Source organism: Danio rerio, chromosome 5 (genome assembly GCF_049306965.1).
Source record: "Danio rerio strain Tuebingen ecotype United States chromosome 5, GRCz12tu, whole genome shotgun sequence".
Taxonomy (NCBI): Eukaryota; Metazoa; Chordata; class Actinopteri; order Cypriniformes; family Danionidae; genus Danio; species Danio rerio.
In genome coordinates this window covers 10,140,088-10,161,220 of record NC_133180.1, presented here as the reverse complement: position 1 = coordinate 10,161,220, position 21,133 = coordinate 10,140,088, and the positions used below count along the sequence as shown (strand labels likewise).

Here is a 21,133-nt window from a genome sequence, read left to right as displayed (position 1 = left end):
GTTGGCGGTTCATTCTGCTGTGGCAACCCCAGATTAATAAAGGGAGTAAGTCGAAAAGAAAATGAATGAATGACAGTACAAAAAATACAGCAATATATCTGCATAAAAGTCTATTGATTGTTTTATTTACAGGGAAAAAGTTAATTATTAAAAAAAATAGATATTGCTATAGTAGCACTTCTCATATTATTAATCATTAATTTAAAACAGTAAAGGTTGTGCTTTACAATTTAATCAAACTCAAGGCGACAGTAACAATGAACAACTCAGATTTACAGCCATTTAAAATGACTGTATTGTAATTATTATTGTAAGATAAGAGTCCATCCAAAGTATGTGGTGCTGAGAAACATCCTAATGCGAATATGAGTTGAGTTGATTGGAAAGTGCAAATTTCAGTGCAAAAAAGTAAGAATTCTCTCTGTCTTTTATCACTCTTTCTTGCTTTTCCTCTTTGATCTAAAGCAGCAGCGCATGATGAAAAATTTGGCCATCTTAAAGCAGATGTAGAGGACTAGAGTCAGGACAGTGGTAAGAAAAGCGAACACATCCAGACAGTGGTACTGATACCAGGTCAGGTTGTGGGCCTCCACACGCAGGTGTTTTGCACCTTTATTGCGCATGACGAACTCAATCCAGAACACAGACTCATCTAAAGGCTTCATTGGTCTGTCGTGATGAATCCTGGACAAACGCATTGCATTCTCTTTATACCTGCGGAGAAACAGAGCATCTTAGTCCAGAGATCTGCAGTATTATGCACTGATAACAGAGTAAATCAGATCATATGAGTGACTTACGAAGGGTCATTAATGACTGTATTGAGTTTGTCCACCAGTTCTTGTGGCTGCATGCTCTTAATGCTGTCTACTACAACAGCAGCACCTCTGGTGGTCATATGAACCATATTATCAGGCTGGTCACCAAACAAGGGGATGCCGACCATCGGGACACCGTGATATATGGCCTCATATATGCCATTAGTGCCCCCGTGAGTGATGAATGCTCTGGTTTTGGGGTGACCTGAATCAGGAGACAATTTAAATGAAAGATTAATGCAAAAGAAAACAATAAATTCACTGCAAGACTTACTGTATGCCATAACAACACATGGAAAGACAAGATTAGTGTGTTAGGCCCTGTCCATATGAACACTGGTATTTTCAAAACTCATGTTTTCTACACGGTTTCAAGACTGGTTTATTCTAGGGATGGCTGACGTGAAACTGACGTTTCAACACCGTGATGAGATCCCGAAGCGCAAGGGTTTCGAAACTACACCGAAGCTTGATCCGAAACTCCCAAGTCACGTGACTAAGGGCCTAGTCACACTATGCCATTCGTACCGTGCCCAGGCCCGTTTCCCAGATCGTTTGAGAAGTGTGAGTGCGCTGAATCGGGCTCAAGCATGGTTCACTTGGCCGGCCCTGGCCCGGTTGGAAGAGGTGTGCCTGAGCGCGGTTTACGGTTTACCCAAAACTGAAAGTGAGACGTGACTTTTAAGGCACTGTTTCATATGGATTTATTAATCATTCTTACTGTTCAGTGAACGCAAACTGCCGTAGTTTATTAAAGACGAGAACTCCTCACAGCACAACAGCTGCGCGCCTTCAGCAGACCTCCTCATTCCTGCAGCACGAGAGCTTTATGATTGTTTATGCGCGCCAAAAGTGGCGGATCTGTGCGGCGAAATATCTGACTGCATGTCACCGCATCCCTAAGGACTGTTTGGCGAAATATTAGACTGCATGTCACTGCATATCAAACGACTGAAACGATATAACAAGAGCAATCTCCGTTGTGCTGGGCGAGAGCGCTCATTGAACAGCGCAGCAGCGATGACGTAAGCGTGCCCAGGCCCGATTAGTGTGAGTGCGGGCCGTCGGGGCAGACGGGAGGGGGGACAAGCGTGCTTTGGCCCGGTTCGAGGCAACTGTACATAGTGTGAGTACGGCCTAAAGCGTTCCGAAACACCTGGTCACGTGACTAAAGCGATTCAAAGCATCAATCAGCTTAGAAGCCTTTCGAGACCTGGAGAATCTGCATTTGACTGCCAAGGTCAGTGCAAATTCCTCTCTCATTACTATGCTTCGAATGACTTTTGGGTTCGAATCCCTACTTGTACAAATACTCTGAAATCATGGTTTTATGTATCTTAATCATGTTTCTGTGATGTGTAGCCTAAATAGGATACAGCTGCAGTTACGCCATCAATATAGCATAATATTTGTAACACTGTAAAGCAATAATTAATATTTTTACACTACTGTGATGGTTGGGTTTGGGTAGACGTTAATGAAATACAATAAATGGTTAATTTAATGAATAATATCAATAATTCTTGATAACTTCTGGCCACAACTGTGTCTGATCTAGGCTGTGGTGACCCCGGATTAATAAAGGGACTAATTCAATGAATGAATGATCGCAATATAAATCGTAGAAAAAAAATATCGCATTATCAGACTTTTCCAATATTGTACAGTCCCACCATGTATGGCTGGACAAGGCCTTAATCTTTAAAGTCTGTGTGAACCAGAAGTTACTGATACTTTAATTTCAGTATGTTAATCTACTTCCAACTGAAACAGAATATTGAGTAGGGGGCGGGGCTTTCTTTTAGTGCATCATTCCCTAGTAGCAAACTAATAGTAAAAGGGGGCGTGGTTAAGAATATTGTGACTGAAGCATCAAACTGACATCATCAGAGAAGCTCCGCCACTCCAAACACTAAAGTATATGCTCAGAGTTTGATTAAACATCTTTTTCAGTGATTACTTTACACAAATTAATTGTTCACTAAAATATTAGCAATGTGTGCTAGCAAAATTTGAATTGCACACAGACTTTAATAAATAAAAGTATATAATAAAAATATTATACAGTCACAAATGATAATACAAACCCAATAAATCATTCTGAGGGATCCACTTATAGATTCTAGTGTTTTCACCAAGAGTATCGGGTTTCTCTCCACCATATCGCCACAGGACCTGCAACACAATTACATAAACACACTCTCAACTGATTAGTGTTTCATAAGAGTGTACTCTGATAACCTTGATGAAACTCATTTCAACTTAGGTGACTTGCTAACCACATCAAGAGGAAATGCATATTAGTTCATGGTCATGTTACCTTCTGTGGTATCTGTGCCAGTGCTGAGGCGATTCTGTTGCTGATCTCTTTGGGTACTTTGCCTACCAAAGAGCCCAGTGTGAAGACCACAATCCCATCATCCCCTGAGCTCTGCACAAACTCCTCCATGTCCTGCACATGAAAATAACACAGTGAACTACTGTGAAAAGTGCCTCTACATGTGTTTATGCAATATTCTGCAGCACATGGATAAGAGTTTACCTAAATATTTACACAAATCAGACCAGAGACCCTTTTATAAGCAAAAATCACAAGTAATTATGCTCAATCCGATTAGTGTTTTATATATATATATAATTCTTCAGTCTTTTAAGTCTGCATCAACCGGAAGCTGTAACCATTATTATTTCTTTCATGTTGTGACGCAGTTCATAGAGAAACAGAATATTAAATAAGAAAACAGTTCAAGCATTTAAATCTACAGACCACTTATACAAAACATGCTCAATTAAAATAATTAGGAAAACATTAATATCAGCATAATTATAATTAATAATGCTACAGTGGAAACATTTAACTTTTCTTGGCCATGTGAATAATTTTAGAAAAGCGTGTTCCTGTTCAGCTGATGGCGCTAAAGCAAAAGAAGGAGAGAAAGGTAACAGATGAGTCACCGGAAGTTACTTAAAGCGTTTTACTTTATTAGGTACACCTTAGTACCGGGTTGGACCCTTCAAAACTGTGTTAATACTTCGTGGCATAGACTCAACAAGATACTGGAAATATTCCTCAGAGATTTTGCTCCATACTGACATGATAGCATGACGCAGTTGCTGCAGATTTGTCGGCTGCACATCCATGATGCGAATCTCCTCCACCACATCCCAAAGGTGCTCGATTGGATTGAGTTCTGGTGACTGTGGAGGCCATTTGAGTGCAGTGAACTCATTGTCATGTTCAAGAAACCAGTCTGAGATGATTCACGCTTTATGACATGGCGCATTATCCTGCTGGAAGTAGCCATCAGAAGATGAGTACACTGTGGTCATAAAGGGATGGACATGGTCAGCAACAATACTCAGGCAGGCTTTTGCATCGACACGATGCTCAATTCGTACTAATGGGCACATCAAGTGTGGGAAGAAAATATCCCCCACACCATTACACCACCATCACCAGCCTGAACCGTTGATACAAGGAAGGATAAATCCATTCTTTTATGTAATTGATGCCAAATTCTGACCCTAACATCCGAATGTTGCAGCAGAAATGGAGACTCATCAGACCAAGCAACGTTTTTCCAAACTTCTATTGTCCAGTTTTAGTGAGCCTGTGTGAATTGTAGCCTCAGTTTCCTGTTCTCAGCTGGCAGGAGTGGCACCCGGAGTGGTCTTCCGCTACTGTAACCCATCTGCCTCAAAGTTGGACGTGTTGTGCATTCAGAGATGCTCTGAGGCAAACTTTGGTTGTAACGAGTGCTTATTTGAGTTACTGTTGCCTTTCTATTAGCTGGAACCAGTCTGGACATTCTCCTCTGTCCTCTGGCATCAACAAGGCATTTGCGCCCACAGAACTGCCGCTCACTGGATATTTTCTCTTTTTTAGACCATTATTTGTATCCCTTGAGATAGTTGTGCGTGAAAATCCGAGTAGATCAGCAGTTTCTGAAATACTCAGCTTGTCTGGCACCAACAACCATGCCACATTCAAAGTCACTTAAATCCCCTTTCCTCCCCATTCTGATGCTCGGTTTGAACTGCAGCAGATTGTCTTGACCATGTCTACATGCCTAAATGCATTGAGTTGCTGCCATGTGATTGGCTGATTAGAAATGTGCATTATCAAGAAGTTGGACAGGTGTACCTAATAAAGTGGCCGGTGAGTGTATATTGTAAAGTATTTGTATCACACAATATTGGAGAAGATACAGTACTGTGTGCTAAACCTTTCACTTTGTGGGAATCCAGCAGTTGATTCTGACTGGTCAAGGAGCAAAAATCAGGCGTTTTTCGAGATCATTGGACTGGGAATCTTTTTGAACCTGGCAACTCTTCTTGAGGATGAATCATAGGATAATTAAAATATTTAGGTGAACTAAGCCTTTAACAGAATATAATGTAAGAACACAGACTCACCTTGGGTAATGGCTTGGCAGGGGTGCAGTGAAGCCCTCCGATATATTTGAAGTTGGGCACGAATGGCCGTGGAAACTCAAAATCCCAGTAGGTTCTGATTAACCAGATATCGGCTCTACCCATCATCTCACAATAGGAAGTGGGCCGTCCTGGGAGGAGGATGAGTAGAAGCATTTACTTCATTTAAAATATGTGTAAAATGTTTAGTTTGCTAGTGCACATTGTTAATCTTTTGGTAAACAATTAAAGCATGCATGTTAATAAACTTAAAAAAAGTTTGCTTTGGTAATCTGTTCATACATTTAGACCACAGGTGTCAAACTCAGTTCCTGGAGGACTGCAGCTCTGCACAGTTTAAAACGAAAACGCATTGGTGTAAACGGGGCCTTAGTTCCAACCCTAATTAAACACACCTGATCGAACTACTTGAGTGCTTTAGCCTTGTTTAATACCTACAGATAAGTGTGTTGAAGCAGAGCTGGAACTAAACTCTGCAGAGTTTGACACCCATGATTTAGCCGGAAGTAACAAACTACAAGCTCTACATGTTTATAATAAGTTTATATTTTTATAAACGCAAATTTAGTCAGTGTTTTTGTGTGCACTAGTTTATAGATATGTTAAAAGCAAACAATACTGATACTAACATCAAAAACAAACTGTTTTAATTTTAAGGGACCTTTAACCAGACCTCTCTTACCAATAGTTTGCTATGAGGGAATCTACTTGTTAATTCGTGACGTGTCGGTGACTTATGGAGGACTGTTTCCGGGTCCAAGCCGCTACTCATTTAAATTAGGAACATATTTCATTCATGACCACTTTTTAGTCAGGCATTAAGGTGAATTTTATTTGAAATCATAGTGCACACAGCAGTCTCTGGACTCGCTGCATCACACACACCAATATTTTAACAATTTATAAAAAATGTATCAATTTCTGGCAATTAAATATTAGAAATATACAGTTGAAGTCAGAATTATTAACCCCCCTGAATTATTATCTCCCCTGTTCAATTTTTTTCCTCCGGTTTCTGTTTAACGGAGAGCAGATTTTTTCAACACATTTATAATCATAATAGTTTTAATAACTCATCTCTAATAACTGATTTATTTTATCCTTGTCATGATGACAGTAAATAATATTTTACTTGATATTTTTCAAGACACTTCTATACAGCTTAAAGTGACATTTAAAGGCTTAACTAGGTTAACTAGGCAGGTTAGGGTTATTAAGCAAGTTATTGTATAATGACGATTTTTTTTGTAAAAAAATTTTTACTTAAAGGGGCTAATAATTTTCACCTTAAAATGGTTCATAACATTTTTTAAAACTGCTTTTATGCTAGCCAAAATAAATCAAATTAAACTTTCTCCAGAAGAAAAAATATTATCAGACCTACTGTGAAAGGGGGGCTAATAATTCTGTTTTTAACTGTATATATTATGATCGTGATTTTCAAAAATATTACATCGCTTTGTAAACTTTTATTATTGCCATTTGTTGAGTCTCCCCATACAGCTTTATATGGCTCTTGGACCCGGAAGCCGACTCACGTAACGTCACACTTGATAAGCGATAACGCGCACAAAGCCCCATCCACTACTGTTTCTACCCATACCGATAAACGTCCGGTGAACGGTTAAGGTCTCTTTTTTCAAGTTTATACTATTCCTAAGAAGATACAATAAATGGGAAATTTGATAAATAATAGAAATAATTCTGGTTTACTTCCGGCTGCAAATGTATCTGATCTAGCAACAACCCCGTGTAACCGCTAGCGCCATCAGGATCAGCAGACAAGAGCAGAAACTCTATTGAAAATACTGAAGTAAAATAAATGTTCATATTTTAAAATAGTGCGTTCACACTGAAAACTCAAAAATAATAAGTGCACTTTAATTACCCGGATGATGCACTCATTCAACTGCTAAAATGAAGTGTGTAATGATGGACACTTCACGCACTCAACGACCGCAGATTTGCTTGCGTAGCGGAAGGGGCGGTGTTGCGTCCTGGTTAAAAGATGACTAAGTCTTCCACTGATGTTCACGATTAGTTTATTGGTCACACTTCATAGAATTTGTTTACATTATTCATTCGTGAATCACCGTAAGAACTAGAGAGAAAACAAACAACAAATACAAATAAATCCCGAAAATTAACGCTAAGTCAACATCAACAATTAAACGATAAACAAATAAACCAAATTACCTTATTTTTTCCATCAAACCAGGAGCTATAACTCATGAAGGAGGAACCCGTGAAGCTACCATATACATGTACCCCCTTTACCGTGTTTTTCCTAGCGTTCCATAGTTTTCATTCACTCCTACACGCAATTTATACATCCGGTAAACTCCGCAATTTTGACGTCATAATCAAAGTCCCCAAACAATGTAATTCATTCAAAAAAATCAACCCGTATACAAAATACAACAAAACATAAAAAATAAAGAAATAAATAAATTCAAAATCATAAACAAAGTAACACATTATTTCAAGTTTCTTTACACTCCCACCAAATCATACAATACATATAAGCCATAAATGATTTCCACACAAACACTCTAGCACTCACAGAATTTGAAAACTCAGTCTAAGCAAAGCACCAATTTTTACACCCAACAGTATAACATTGGGATACTAGTTGAACTCTAGCAACAGCACGAGTTTTTGTATAGGTCTTTCAATTACTGAGGGCTTGCCAAGACGTTTGCCTTTCGTATCTAGTTTTGAATCCCCTAGACATATTTTTGCTTTTCTGACCAATCCGTCGGTACTAACAGTAACCTCCTTTACTCTACCCAATCTCCACTGATTTCTCGGCAAATCATCATCTTTCACAATAACAATATCACCAATCTGAATATTTCTCTTAGGAACGTGCCATTTTTGTCTGACTGCTAGATTTGCAAGATATTCTTTGCGCCAGCGACTCCAGAATTGCTCCAATAAATGTTGCACTTGTCTCCACCTTTTGCGAGCATATTCATCATCCTTAAAATTGCCTGGAGGGGGTAAAGCAACTGTTGACTTCAACGTAAGTAGATGATTTGGAGTGATTGGTCTCAAACTGTCAGGATCAGTTAAACAATCAACAGTGAGAGGTCTACTATTTACTATCGCCATAGTTTCATAGAGAAAGGTTCGCAAAGAAGAATCATTCAATCGCGCTGAATGAAGTGAGAGTATGGAATTTAAAACTGATTTCACAGTTCTGATCTGACGCTCCCATACTCCACCAGCATGACTAGCATGTGGCGCATTCATCACAAAGTCACATTGTCTTTCAGATAAGAATACTCTCAATCTCTCTGCGTCAATTTCTTCAAGTGCCCTTTTGAATTCATTTTTTGCACCAACAAAGTTTGTTCCTTGATCAGATCGAATTTGCTGCACAGCACCCCTGATGGCAATAAAACAGCGTAATGCATTAATAAAGGAATCCGTCGACATGTCCGTGAGCATTTCAATATGCACAGAGCGCGAGCACAAACAAGTTAAGATTAGGCCATACCGCTTGCACACACTTCTTCCCTGTTTGACAAAGAGTGGTCCGAAACAATCCATACCGGTATACTTGAATGGAGGTGATGGAATTACTCGCTCTGATGGCAAATCAGCCATTTTCTGCACCTCTGTGGATCTTCTAAGTTTTCTACATGTAACACATCCTTTGATATACGAAGCCACAGCTCTACCAATCCCTGGAATCCAATATCCACAAGACCTAATTTCATTAATGGTAAATCCCTTTCCTTGATGTTTGATCTTTTCATGACAATGTGCAATGATCATTTTGGTAACGGAGTGATTTTTTGGAATAATGACAGGATATTTTAAAGACTCTAAACAGTCTGAGTGACGAAGTCGACCTCCCACCTTAAGCACTCCATTTTCATCAATGAATGAACCAAGAGGATACAGTTGAGATTGGGGCGAAACATCCATTCCCTTCTCCAGCCTCCCCAACTCACCTTTATAAGCATGACTTTGCAAGCATTTAACAATATGCAATTCAGCCCTTTGTCGTTCAGATGTAGTGCTCAGGTGATTTGATTTATCTTTGCAAGCTCTTCTCATAAGTCGAGCAATAGCCCTAATTGCTCGTGACCACGAAGAAAATTTAGCTATACGATCAATCAAATTCACTTCGTCAGTGCCTTCAGTCTTAAAGACTTGTGCGAACTTCACTTCTGGATCCTCTAAGGAGATCTCTACCTTTGGGTCTTCTGGATTTGGTAAGTTTTTCTTCCATAAGAACATTGGGCCAGAAAACCAGATTGACGACAGCAATTGTTGAACATTTAATCCTCTCGAGGCATGATCAGCAGGATTTTCTTCAGAAGGGACATACCTCCATTGTTGTGGGGTTGTGCTAAGCTGTATTCTCTGTACACGATTTGCCACAAAAGTATGAAACTTACGAGCTTCATTCCTTATGTATCCTAACACTGCTTTTGAATCGGTCCAAAATAATTCCTCCACATCAACATAATCAAGCTCTCTTTTAAGCACATTGCTTACTTCAACAGAAATGACTGCAGCTGTCAATTCTAGTCTGGGGATTGTGACGACCTTCAGAGGTGATACTCTTGATCTTCCCATAACCAAAGCACAGTGCACATCTCCATCTTCATTGCAAAATCTCAAATAAGAGCATTGGCCATACCCGGAAGTGCTAGCATCTGAGAAGTGATGCAACTCTACCTTAACAATAGTACCAAAATCGTTAGGTACATATGTTCTTGGTATGTTTATTTCTTGCAAGTTGATAAGATCTTGCTTCCATTGCTCCCACCGTAGCTGAACTTCCTCTGACAAAAAATCATCCCATCCAGCACCACGCTTGCATATCTCCTGCAAAATTTTCTTTCCATTAAATAGAATAGGAGCTATAAATCCTAATGGATCGTATACGGATGCAATGGTGGATAATATTCCACGACGAGTGGCAGGTTGTTGTTGCAATTTGACATTAAACTTGAAACAATCCAAATTTCTTTGCCACTGTATTCCAAGAGCTCTTTCCAATGGCAACTCAGATGCAAACTCCAACTCCTTAGCATCAGATGCAAGCTCAGACATAGGAATATCGTTCAAGACGGTGTCATCATTCGACATGAATTTATGCAATCGCAAACCACCCATTGCACAAAGCTTCCTTGCTTCATCAACAACCTTAACTGCCATCTCTGCGTCTTTCACACTAGTAACTCCATCGTCTACATAGAAATTCTTCAATACAAATTCTGAACCTAGAGGATATAGATGACTGTTCTCATTTGCGATGTGCTTCAAGCCAAAATTTGCGCACCCTGAAGAAGAGGCGGCTCCAAAAATATGGACCTTCATACGAAACTCAAGAGGATTCTGATTGAATTTTCCATCCTTCCACCAAAGGAATCGAAGATAATCTCGGTCAGATTCATTCACATGAAATTGGTGATACATTTTCTCTACATCACACATAAGCGCAACAGGATGTTGCCGAAATCTCATTAGAATGCCAATCAAACTATTAATCAAGTCAGGCCCTTGAAGTAAGTGATCGTTCAATGAATAACCGTTAAACCTTGCTGAACAATCAAACACGACTCGCAACTTATTGGGCTTTTTCGGACTAATGACACCGTGATGAGGCAAATACCATGTTTCTCCTCCTTTTCCGTTATCAATCACCTCTTCCGCATCCCCTCTTTGAATGATCTCGCTCATGAACTCCTTATACTGTTCCTTATATCTTTCATCCTTCGCCAACCTTCTTTTGAGATGGTCAAGCCTAACTACAGCCAATTGTTTGTTATTTGGTAGAATAGGCCTTTCTTTAAAAGGTAATGGCATCTTATAATGCCCATGCACATTTTTATGAATGACTTCTTTCAACTTATTAATGAAGAGAATGTCATCTTGTGATACCTTCATACCTTCTTCACTAATATCTTTAAAGTCAGTTTCAAGAACGCGAATTACGTCAGCAGGAGTGACAGGAGGAAGTTCCTTGGCCGCAAGGCGATGACATAAACTACTCTCCTTTGGCAAATCAAGACGTGGAGATGAACGTCCAACGATACTCCATCCCAAATCAGTTCGTACAGCAAAAGGTTCGTCCTTCTTCCCAACGATCTCCTCTCGAGGAGCCATAGACCGAGGGCAGTTGTACCCTATTAATAAACCAATCTCACAATCCTTTAATGGTGGAACTTTATCCACAATACTTGATAGATGATTCCAATTTTTTGCTACTTCACAAGTAGGAATATTCTGACGATTCACAGGGATATAATCTCTGGTATAAGCAGGAGGAAGATCTACAAAATCACCAAACTCATACCCTCACACTTGTAGCCCTAATACTCTCTCACTTTGTACAATGGTATCCATACCAAGCATAGTAGTTAGTTTCAGTTTTACTGGACTTGACTGTGCTTTAAGGAAATTACTTATTTCTTGATCAACAAATGTGGTATCGCTTTGGGAGTCAAGAAGCGCATACACAAGTTTTTCACAATCAGGGTTCTCCTTAGTCGATATCCATACGGGCAAAATCATTGAAGTATTCGCAGTTTGCCCTTCACCTGCTACACTCAAAGCAACTGCATCCGTGCTGTTATTAGGAATACTTCGAAATGAAGACTCCGTCACAGGCTCCGACTTAATTCTTCTTACAAAGTTAGCATCATGCAAACACGTAGGATGCTTTCTTTGACAAACATCACAAGCAAGACGATGACGACATTCACTTGCTATATGTCTTGTTTTCAAACACCCATAACACAGTTTTTGCTCTTGAACATACCTTCGCCGTTCTTCCAATGATTTACTATAGAAGTCAGGACAGTTATTGAGCTGATGATTACCTTGTTTGCACAACAGACAAGGAGCTCTTGTTTCTGATTTAAATGATTTCTGAATTTCATGTTTCATTTGAGTGTTAAAAACTTGAGCCTTATTCCTTTTTGTTTCCTTCAAAGTGAGTTTGTCAACGATGGGACTTAAATCATGAAGAGCTTGATAGGAAGTTACTGGATTACAAGCTGTTTCTGCCTCTGTCAACACAAACGCACAGAACTCCTTAAAGTCCGGGAATTCTTGATTTTGACTTAAAACTTGTGTGACTTGTCGATTCCATCGACTGGCTGCCCAGTCCGGCAATTTCTGAACAAGTTTTTGGTTTTCTTGGTAATCATTCAGAATCTGAAGGCCTTTGACATGAGGCATGGCATTTTCACATGCACTCAGAAAGTCAGAGAAGTTGCGAAGACCCATTGCATCCTTTGAACTAATTTTTGGCCAATTAGCTAATTTTTCTCTAAAGGCTCTTTGAATGGAAAATGGCTGACCATAGCGACCATTTAGTTTCTCCCAGGCGTCGTGATATGCTTCGTCATCAGTTCGAAAGAAAATGCCCTCCAAAGCTCTACTCACAGGGCCACTCACATACCTTTTAAGATAAAACAATTTTTCAGCAGACGAGGTACATTTTCCTTCAATAAGTGCAATGAATGAAATTTTCCACTCAATAAATCGAATAGGATCTCCTGTAAAAACTGGAGGTTCCGGTACTGGCAATCGATTTAAGGCAAGACTGTCCTGAAAGACAGAAGCTGAAATGGGTATCCCAGAAGTCACTTGAGTTTGTGATGCACCTTGCTTTCTTTCAAGTTTTACCAAAGAAGCATCTTGCTTGCTTTTAATCTTAACACATTCTGAATATGACATAGCTTCTTTAACGATCTCTTTGTCATAAACCTCCAATTTAGCTTGTGCAGCCTTTACATCTTTTTTCGCTTGTATCCGCTCCAACTCTTTCACTTCTGCTTCAATAGCCCTTTTATGCTGCTCTTCCAATTGTTGTATCCTTTCCTTATGTTTTGTTTCTTCTAATAAAGAATCATAAACAGCTTGCTTAGCCGCTAGATTTGCAGCAGCATCTACTCTTTTAGCTGCTAAACTAGAAACGACAGAGCATTGACTAGAATGACTGCATTGACTAGAATGACTGCTAGTCCCTTGACTGACGCATGAAACAGTTGACCCAAAAATTGAGCGTGCATGCTTGTGATCTAACAACATTTGAAGACGCCCTCTTTCCCTTTCAGCATCAAATTCTTCATCCACACCTGATATCCTTCCATGGATTATTTTAATGATATCAGCGGTGACAGCTTCACACGCATCAATTTTTCGTCTCATTTCCATAGTGGGTAACATACGGTTTCTGAAATCATCATATTCCTTTAAAACATTGTTTTTTGCTGCCTCTAAATCATCAATTACCATAGCTAATTGAGTCACTGTAATATCAGTTTTAAGACGTTCACGAGCACTACGGGCCTCAACTTTCCACTTATCATATAAACGAGTAATTCTTTTTTCTCTTTTTTGTGACTCTTCTTGTTGGTATGACTGCATTTTTTCTGTAAGAATGGGAACACGTTTTGAGTGACGCACATTTTCACTTTGAGTATCAACACAATCATCCACTTGCTTATTTAGATCGTTTACACCTGCATCTGACTTCGACATTTTCTCTTTTTATATTTACGCTTAAAGAACAAATATTGGCGACATTCACATTCAGTAACGTACACAATCGGTGTGACAATCAGGAAAATACAAACTGAACACATTAAGAAATCATAACACAAATATGAAATTACTCAATATTCAGTCCATTAATAAAGTGAAAACACGCTAATGTCCATTGCAAGCTTAAATACGAAACCTAAAGCAAAGTTGTCCATTCAGAACTCATCTGATAAACAGTTCAATCCATAGTACTCACTGCGGTCCATGTAAACAAACCGGACTTCCTTATCCAGTTCATTCGACCCCGTTTGCTTGCTACACGCTGAGCCGAGTCCTTTAACTTAGTTGATCTTTTGATCCATCATCAGCCGCGACGATCACGCAGTTCCCAACGCAATCGAAAGCAGAAAAGCCAGAAGGAGCAACGCCGCCTTTTCCTCCAAGTGAAGCAACGCAGCTCATCTTGTTGACAAGGTTGCCGGGCCGATAAAATAAGTTCTTACTGTTGCGTCCTGGTTAAAAGATGACTAAGTCTTCCACTGATGTTCACGATTAGTTTATTGGTCACACTTCATAGAATTTGTTTACATTATTCATTCGTGAATCACCGTAAGAACTAGAGAGAAAACAAACAACAAATACAAATAAATCCCGAAAATTAACGCTAAGTCAACATCAACAATTAAACGATAAACAAATAAACCAAATTACCTTATTTTTTCCATCAAACCAGGAGCTATAACTCATGAAGGAGGAACCCGTGAAGCTACCATATACATGTACCCCCTTTACCGTGTTTTTCCTAGCGTTCCATAGTTTTCATTCACTCCTACACGCAATTTATACATCCGGTAAACTCCGCAATTTTGACGTCATAATCAAAGTCCCCAAACAATGTAATTCATTCAAAAAAATCAACCCGTATACAAAATACAACAAAACATAAAAAATAAAGAAATAAATAAATTCAAAATCATAAACAAAGTAACACATTATTTCAAGTTTCTTTACAGGCGGAGATATCGGACGCACATGTTGGATAACTTTATTTATTTTGGATAGTAAAAGCAAAATTGTCCTACGAGAGGGATTATAGCGCCTCCCGATGGTGAATGCAGCAGTATTTGGTTTTAGCACATGGTAATAATGTCCTAGAGGAGGGCCTAGGAACAATGATACACTGGTTATTATGAATCTGCCTCTACTAAGAGAAATGCTTGTTTTGTTGTAAATTTAATTTATTTTCTTTTTAAACTCCATATCCACAAATGCAAATTTACTAGCACCAAACCATATTTTCCTGTTTTTTTTCTGTTTTTTTTTTTGCAAAATTCTAGTCTTTATTTACATTGAATTTCATTATCTAAAAATAAGAAAGCAAACAGAACTATTTCATTTTGTAATGACTTTAATTTATGTACTGTAATTGATTCTTAAGTGTCTTACCCTTAAGTTTATATCATATTCTTTATTTGCTTTATTCTTACTTTCTCTCTCTTGTATCTTTTTTCATTGACAATGTAATTCATATTCTGTATAGTAAACAAATATTCTACAAACTTGTCAACTGTTTTTTGTAAAAAAAGAAAAAAAAAACAATGATACACTGTAAAAAGCGATTAGTTGCTTAAAGGGAGTAAACCAATTGCCTTAAAAGCAACAAGTTGACTTTACAAAAAATAATGTATGTGTAACGGAGGCCAGCTAGTGAGTACTGTGAAGGTAAACCTCAATCCTCTAATCCTCTAAAGGTACTCTAGCGACAGATGCTAGAGGCCATGGTCTTTAGCCTCCTTGGTAGAGCAACCAACTTCCATGCGGAAGGATGCCAGTTTGATACCAGCTCGGAGCGGGGTTGGTGGCGTAAGGCCGGCCAGGTTACATATATTGTAATTTTGAACTGTTAAGTTGACTTAATTTTTATAATAATGCAAATTGTACTTACTTAAAAAAAATTTAAGTAAACTAATCATTGTTTCCAATACACCTTTATTAAATCTTGATTCATCCCCCCCCCCCCCCCCCCCCCCCCCAGCTTTTCTATATCTAGCAAGCGTGCTAGGGTCGAAAGGGATAAGGGGCTTAGCCCCAAAGACCCCCAATCCCCCCCCCCCCCCCCCCCCATTAAAAAAATGATGTTCTAATTCACCCCGCTAAAATACCACCACTTTTAAAAGGTAATCTACTTTTATAATAGATTTATAAATGGTTTAATAATAAATAGGGCTTTTGAGTTGACTTTTAGCAATAAATTTTGAAGCTTTGTGACTTGTAACACCAAAAAGGAAAAAAAAAACATTAATTAATTATCCCACTTCTCATTTGCTAGTCTGTTGTGAGCCATATCATACCTCTTGAGCCTCCTATCTCCTCTCCTGATTTGCAGTTTCTGTTTGTTTTTTGAAAATGTAATTTTCTGCATGTCTTAATTAACCTAATTACCCTAACCTGCTTTTAAAGCCTTTAAATGTCACTTTAAGCTGTATAGAAGTGTCTTGAAAAATGTCTAGGCATATATTATTTACTGTCATCATGGCAAAGATAAAACAAATCAGTTATAAGAGATGAGTTATTAAAACTATTATGTTTAAATGTGTTGAAACAATCTTCTCTCCGTTAAACAGAAATTAGGGGGAAAAAATGAACAGGGGGCTAATAATTCAACTGGGGCTAATCAGACTTCAACTGTATGTCTTCTTCCAGCCATCTCAGGTATTTTCATAAGAAGGTCGATTTATAATCCCCTGCTAATTGACATAGCATGTTAAAGTAGAATGTAGCTATACAATATGCTAGATACATGAGCTCACTGTGATTTAACTATTACAGAAACAGATGTGACTGGCTATATCATATCTAGATAAATATACCTAGATATCTATATCATATCTAGAAAGCTAGAACAATTTACGTTTTTCTGACTAATTTGCATGTATGCATTGATATGATGCACATTTTATCGATTACAGTTATTTTATTTCACCAAAACTAAACATATTTTATACTGTGCTTCATTAGTAGTTAGAACTATTCAGTTTCGCGAAAGAGTTGTATTATTACCTCATCCACTTCAGCTCTTCAAAATAATGAATAAATGAAGTGCAGTGGCGGAACTTTTTTTAACATCATGTGACAACAGTGCCACTCCCACCTGCCGGTAGATACAGGTACTGCTGAACAGCTGACCCGACACAAACACTGCGTGAGGTGGAATGTGCGTGATTTACGCAGTTATTTTCAGTACTTAGATAACAAATTAAATGTTATACACCATTATATATACTTATGTATTATATATTATATATACTTATATTTTTATTTAAGTGCAACATATAGCAAAAGATCAGGGGCTTTTGACAATACATCAGGGGCTTAAGCCCCCAAAGCCCCCCCCTCGCAACGCCACTGAGCGTGACATACAGTAAAATAAATCTGCTCTTCCAGACTCCAGTGTGTCTTTTAAATTCAACGCAGGCTATAATTGTAGATTTTATAGACTTAATGAAGCACCAAATATGTAATATTGCAATAATTACAGAAATTATTTGAAAACAGTAGTGCTAAAATAGTGACAATGTAAAATAGGATTAGTTAACTTTTAAAAAAGTGAGTATGATAAGCATAATTATAACAATAAATTCAACAAGCAGTTTCAAGTTACAATGGGTTTACATACATTATCTTTGTAAAGTCAACTTGTTGCTTTTAAGGCAATGGGTTTACTCCCTTTAGAAAGCTAATCATTGTTTACAGTGTAGTATGGAAGCTTTTTCCTAACAAAATAAAAATTAGAATGAAAAAAAAGGATTTGATTCATCATTTGCGGAGTCAGTTGGAGGGTTTGATTAACCATTTGCGATGTCAGTTTTATGGATATATATATACACTATATATCGCATACGGACCCTGAGCATGCGTCTATAGCGCCGCCATATTTGTACAGTGCTCCCTGGACAAGTGTTTTTCAACCGCACTAAGACAGTGTTACTACGTGACGATGCTGGACTTTATCGCTGTCTACGGGTGTAGTAACGAGCAAACAAAGAAAACAAAGCACAAAGGCAGAACATTTCATAGGTAGGATTTAGTTTTTTATGTTTTTGTATGTTATGAACTTTTGTGCTAAAAAACATGTAACGGATGATAATACAGTCACTTACTGCATTCACCATAAGGCAAAGTAGCTCCAACTTACTCTAAAATACTCGGCTTATGCTAGTTTTGTTGAATAAAAGCTGCAAATAATGCATAAGAAATATGACAACGAGATGCTGCGGTGCCAGAAACTTGTATTATTGTCGGCTCAGTGAAGGAGTCGCTCATAACGGAGATTCATTCACAACCGCATTCATTTCAAAGAAGCGCTACCCTGTACTAAAATGGCGGCTCTATTGACGCATTACTTCTAATAGTAAACAACAAGGTAGGCGACATCTAATGTATATATCTGTGTCAGTTGGGGATTTGATTCACCATTTGCGATGGTGGTTTGGGCATTTGATGTATCATTTGATCTTTTAAGCATTTTAATTTTCATTTGAATTTTTTAAGGAAAAAAAACTTTCATAGTGTAGGTAAAATATGAAAAAAAAATAGACATCTGTTGGACATGAACTCGCTCTTTAACTCACCAAAATATTCAGTGTAATAGTTGTCAATTTTTTTCCAGGCAAAAACAGCAAAAGCATCTTGGGAAAGGTAGAAGAGCATATTGTAGATTCGCTCAGTAAAGCTCATCCTGTCTGTGAGTTTACTCATGGCTCCAGGAACATATGATGGTGGAGCTGGTATCTGACCACACATGCGCTCTGCTGCATGAGCAAGGGAAAACCGGAAAGTGTAAACCAAGGGAACATTCAGCTCCTCAGCCACAATATCACTACACTGATAAATCGGATCAGAAAAAACAACATCAAACTTGTGTTTCCTCAATTTATCCAGCAACCCTGGAGACTTCAGGACGCCGTCACAGTATGAAATGGACATGTCCTGAAGTTTGGAGGTGAACTCGTAGACTTTTGATTGCATCTGGAAAAAGTTCAGCTGGTCCATTTCATACAGTGAAAAATACAGAAACTCCTCGATGAAGACTTTCATCTCCTGTTCATCCATGGACACGTTAAAGGGCTGGTAGGAGAAGCGATCCGATGCGTTGGCTTTCATGAAGAGAGAAGCATCGGGAACCAGCACCGTCACATCGTGTCCCCTGTCGATCAGCGTTTCCAACACAATCTTCATATTAATCCAGTGGCTGCCCTCAGTAAACCAAACCAAAACATTCCCACATTCTCCAGCGCTGAGGAGAGAGAGAAGAGAAAGAAAACACGCCAACGGTCTCATGTTTTCCAGCTAGATGGAGTGTGTGTGCGCGCGTGTGTGAGAGAGTGTTCCTTTAACCCTCACAGCACCTGTAGGCTACAGCAGAATATTAATTATTAACTAGTGTGGTCAATAAAGCATTCAGGTAAAAGATACTGATGAAAGGAAAATCAAGTTCAGCTAAAGTTAATTCATTTTGTGATTAAAATACTTGAAGCACTTATGATCGTTCATTGTTGGATACGTTTATCTTATATCTTATTATTATTAAATGAAACAATATTCTGCATATTAAAATGTCACGTTACGACCGTGTAGAGGCAATTAAATCTGCTTTTTTTTGTCCAAATATGGAATTGCGCGTCGATGAAAACAGCTTTCGCGGGTTTATCGAGGGTTGCCAGGTCCGTTGTTTTACCGCCGGATTGTGATACATTTAACCCTTGCAGCAGAGGCGTGTTTTTTCATCAACTACAATAATAATTGCGCTGAAATATTTTACTCTTCCCACAGTAGCTTATATTTTACAAAATAATAATAGCTGCTATAGGATGATGAGTAGCCTACGGATAATTTTGTGAAGTTCAGGTTATCTGGGTTTGCCTTATTTGCTGAATGTTCCCCTATCTGAAATATTGTTACGGCCTTTTATTCTATTTTCTTCATCTGTGTTAAGCTGCTTTGGCACAATTGTAAAAGCCCTATAGAAAAAAAGATTAACTGAATTAAATAGAAGAAAAATTTAAATAATTGCTAAATAACGGGAAAGTATGCAATTTACAGAAGAAAGTGAGTCAATTTACAATTTAGTTAATAAATCTTCCCTGATGAATAAAGGACTAAGCCGAAGGAAAATGAATGAATCTTATGGATAAATACCATGTCAGATGTGTTATCAGTCATTTTCATTGATAACAGAATAATTAGTTACTGATACATTATTTTTATAAAACACATTATATTTGTATATTCTTTCCAGTTCTCCACTATTTTCATAGGGACTCACTCGGCACAAAGGATTTGACGCATAAAACCACAAACTTGCGATGTAACAGTTTACTTTTCGTTTGTCAGGATTCAATAAAAATCAAAACACAAACGCAAGAACTATTTACACTTTTCCCAGCTTCAATAAGGCTTTGTAGAACGGTTAAATACTGTCTACCATCAAGCCCCTTATTTCTTTCTTTCCTTTTCCCCCTTTTGCTCACACATACATGTGACGTATGGCATTAGTTAACATATAAAAAAGTTATACATAATAATATAAAAGTAATAACATAATATAATATCACAAAATATACAAATCAAATGCTGTATTAAATAAGAATAACTATACACTTCATTACAAATAATACAATAATATAGAAAAATATTAAATCTCTTTGTGCTCTTTAGGGCTCTAATAATATTTATAATAGGGATGTAAATCCTACTGAAAAAAACAGCTTAAACCAGCCTAGGCTGGTTTTATAGGTATTTTGGCCACTTCTAGGCTGGTTTCCAGTCATTTCCAGGCTGGGAGATGACCAGCTAAAACCAGCTTGACAAGCCTAGCCAGGCTGAAACCCCAACCAAAACCAACTATGTCCAGCCTAAACCAGGCTGGTCAAGCTGGTTTTAGCTGGTCATTTTCCAGCCTGACCAGCTAAGACCACCAACTGTCCAGACAACCAGCTTAGGCTAGTTTAATCTGTTTTTTTTTTTCAGCAGGGAAATGTGTACTTTATGAATAGGTGGTGGCATATTTTGAGTTTGGATATTACTGGTCTATATTTCTTGTGAAACCTGGCAACCTAGGCTTAACTGTAATTTGAGCATGGCAAGTAGGAGAGAGTGCAGCTTCTGAGAGTAATCACTTACTTTTAATCCTTTTTCTCACGCAAACCTTTTTTTATGGCTTTAGATCGTGTGTAAAGCAAATATTAAAGATTATGGGCTCTTTTATGGTACGTTTGTTTTCCATTTTTGGAGATGAAAACAACAGTAACAGCAGTGAGGTGGGGCGCTATTACTCTCATTATGCTGCTAACTAAAACAGGTAA

At 38.2% G+C, this 21,133-nt stretch overlaps 1 protein-coding gene and 1 long non-coding RNA gene across 2 annotated transcripts; both read right to left on the bottom strand.

Annotated features, from left to right (window-relative positions):
* Positions 1 to 108: 108 nt before the first annotated feature.
* Positions 109 to 19,154, bottom strand: ugt2b6 (UDP glucuronosyltransferase 2 family, polypeptide B6). Its single transcript, NM_001177335.2, is given in 6 exon segments — positions 109 to 714; positions 801 to 1,023; positions 2,906 to 2,993; positions 3,139 to 3,270; positions 5,235 to 5,383; positions 18,401 to 19,154. Coding segments are annotated over 6 exon segments (1,584 nt in total). The 5' UTR covers positions 19,110 to 19,154; the 3' UTR covers positions 109 to 431.
* On the bottom strand, positions 7,278 to 14,599 carry LOC137496745 (uncharacterized). The gene is made up of 2 exons (XR_012406710.1): positions 14,481 to 14,599; positions 7,278 to 14,385 (listed from the first exon to the last, which is right to left on the bottom strand). It is a non-coding gene; the product is annotated as an uncharacterized lncRNA (long non-coding RNA).
* Positions 19,155 to 21,133: the final 1,979 nt, after the last annotated feature.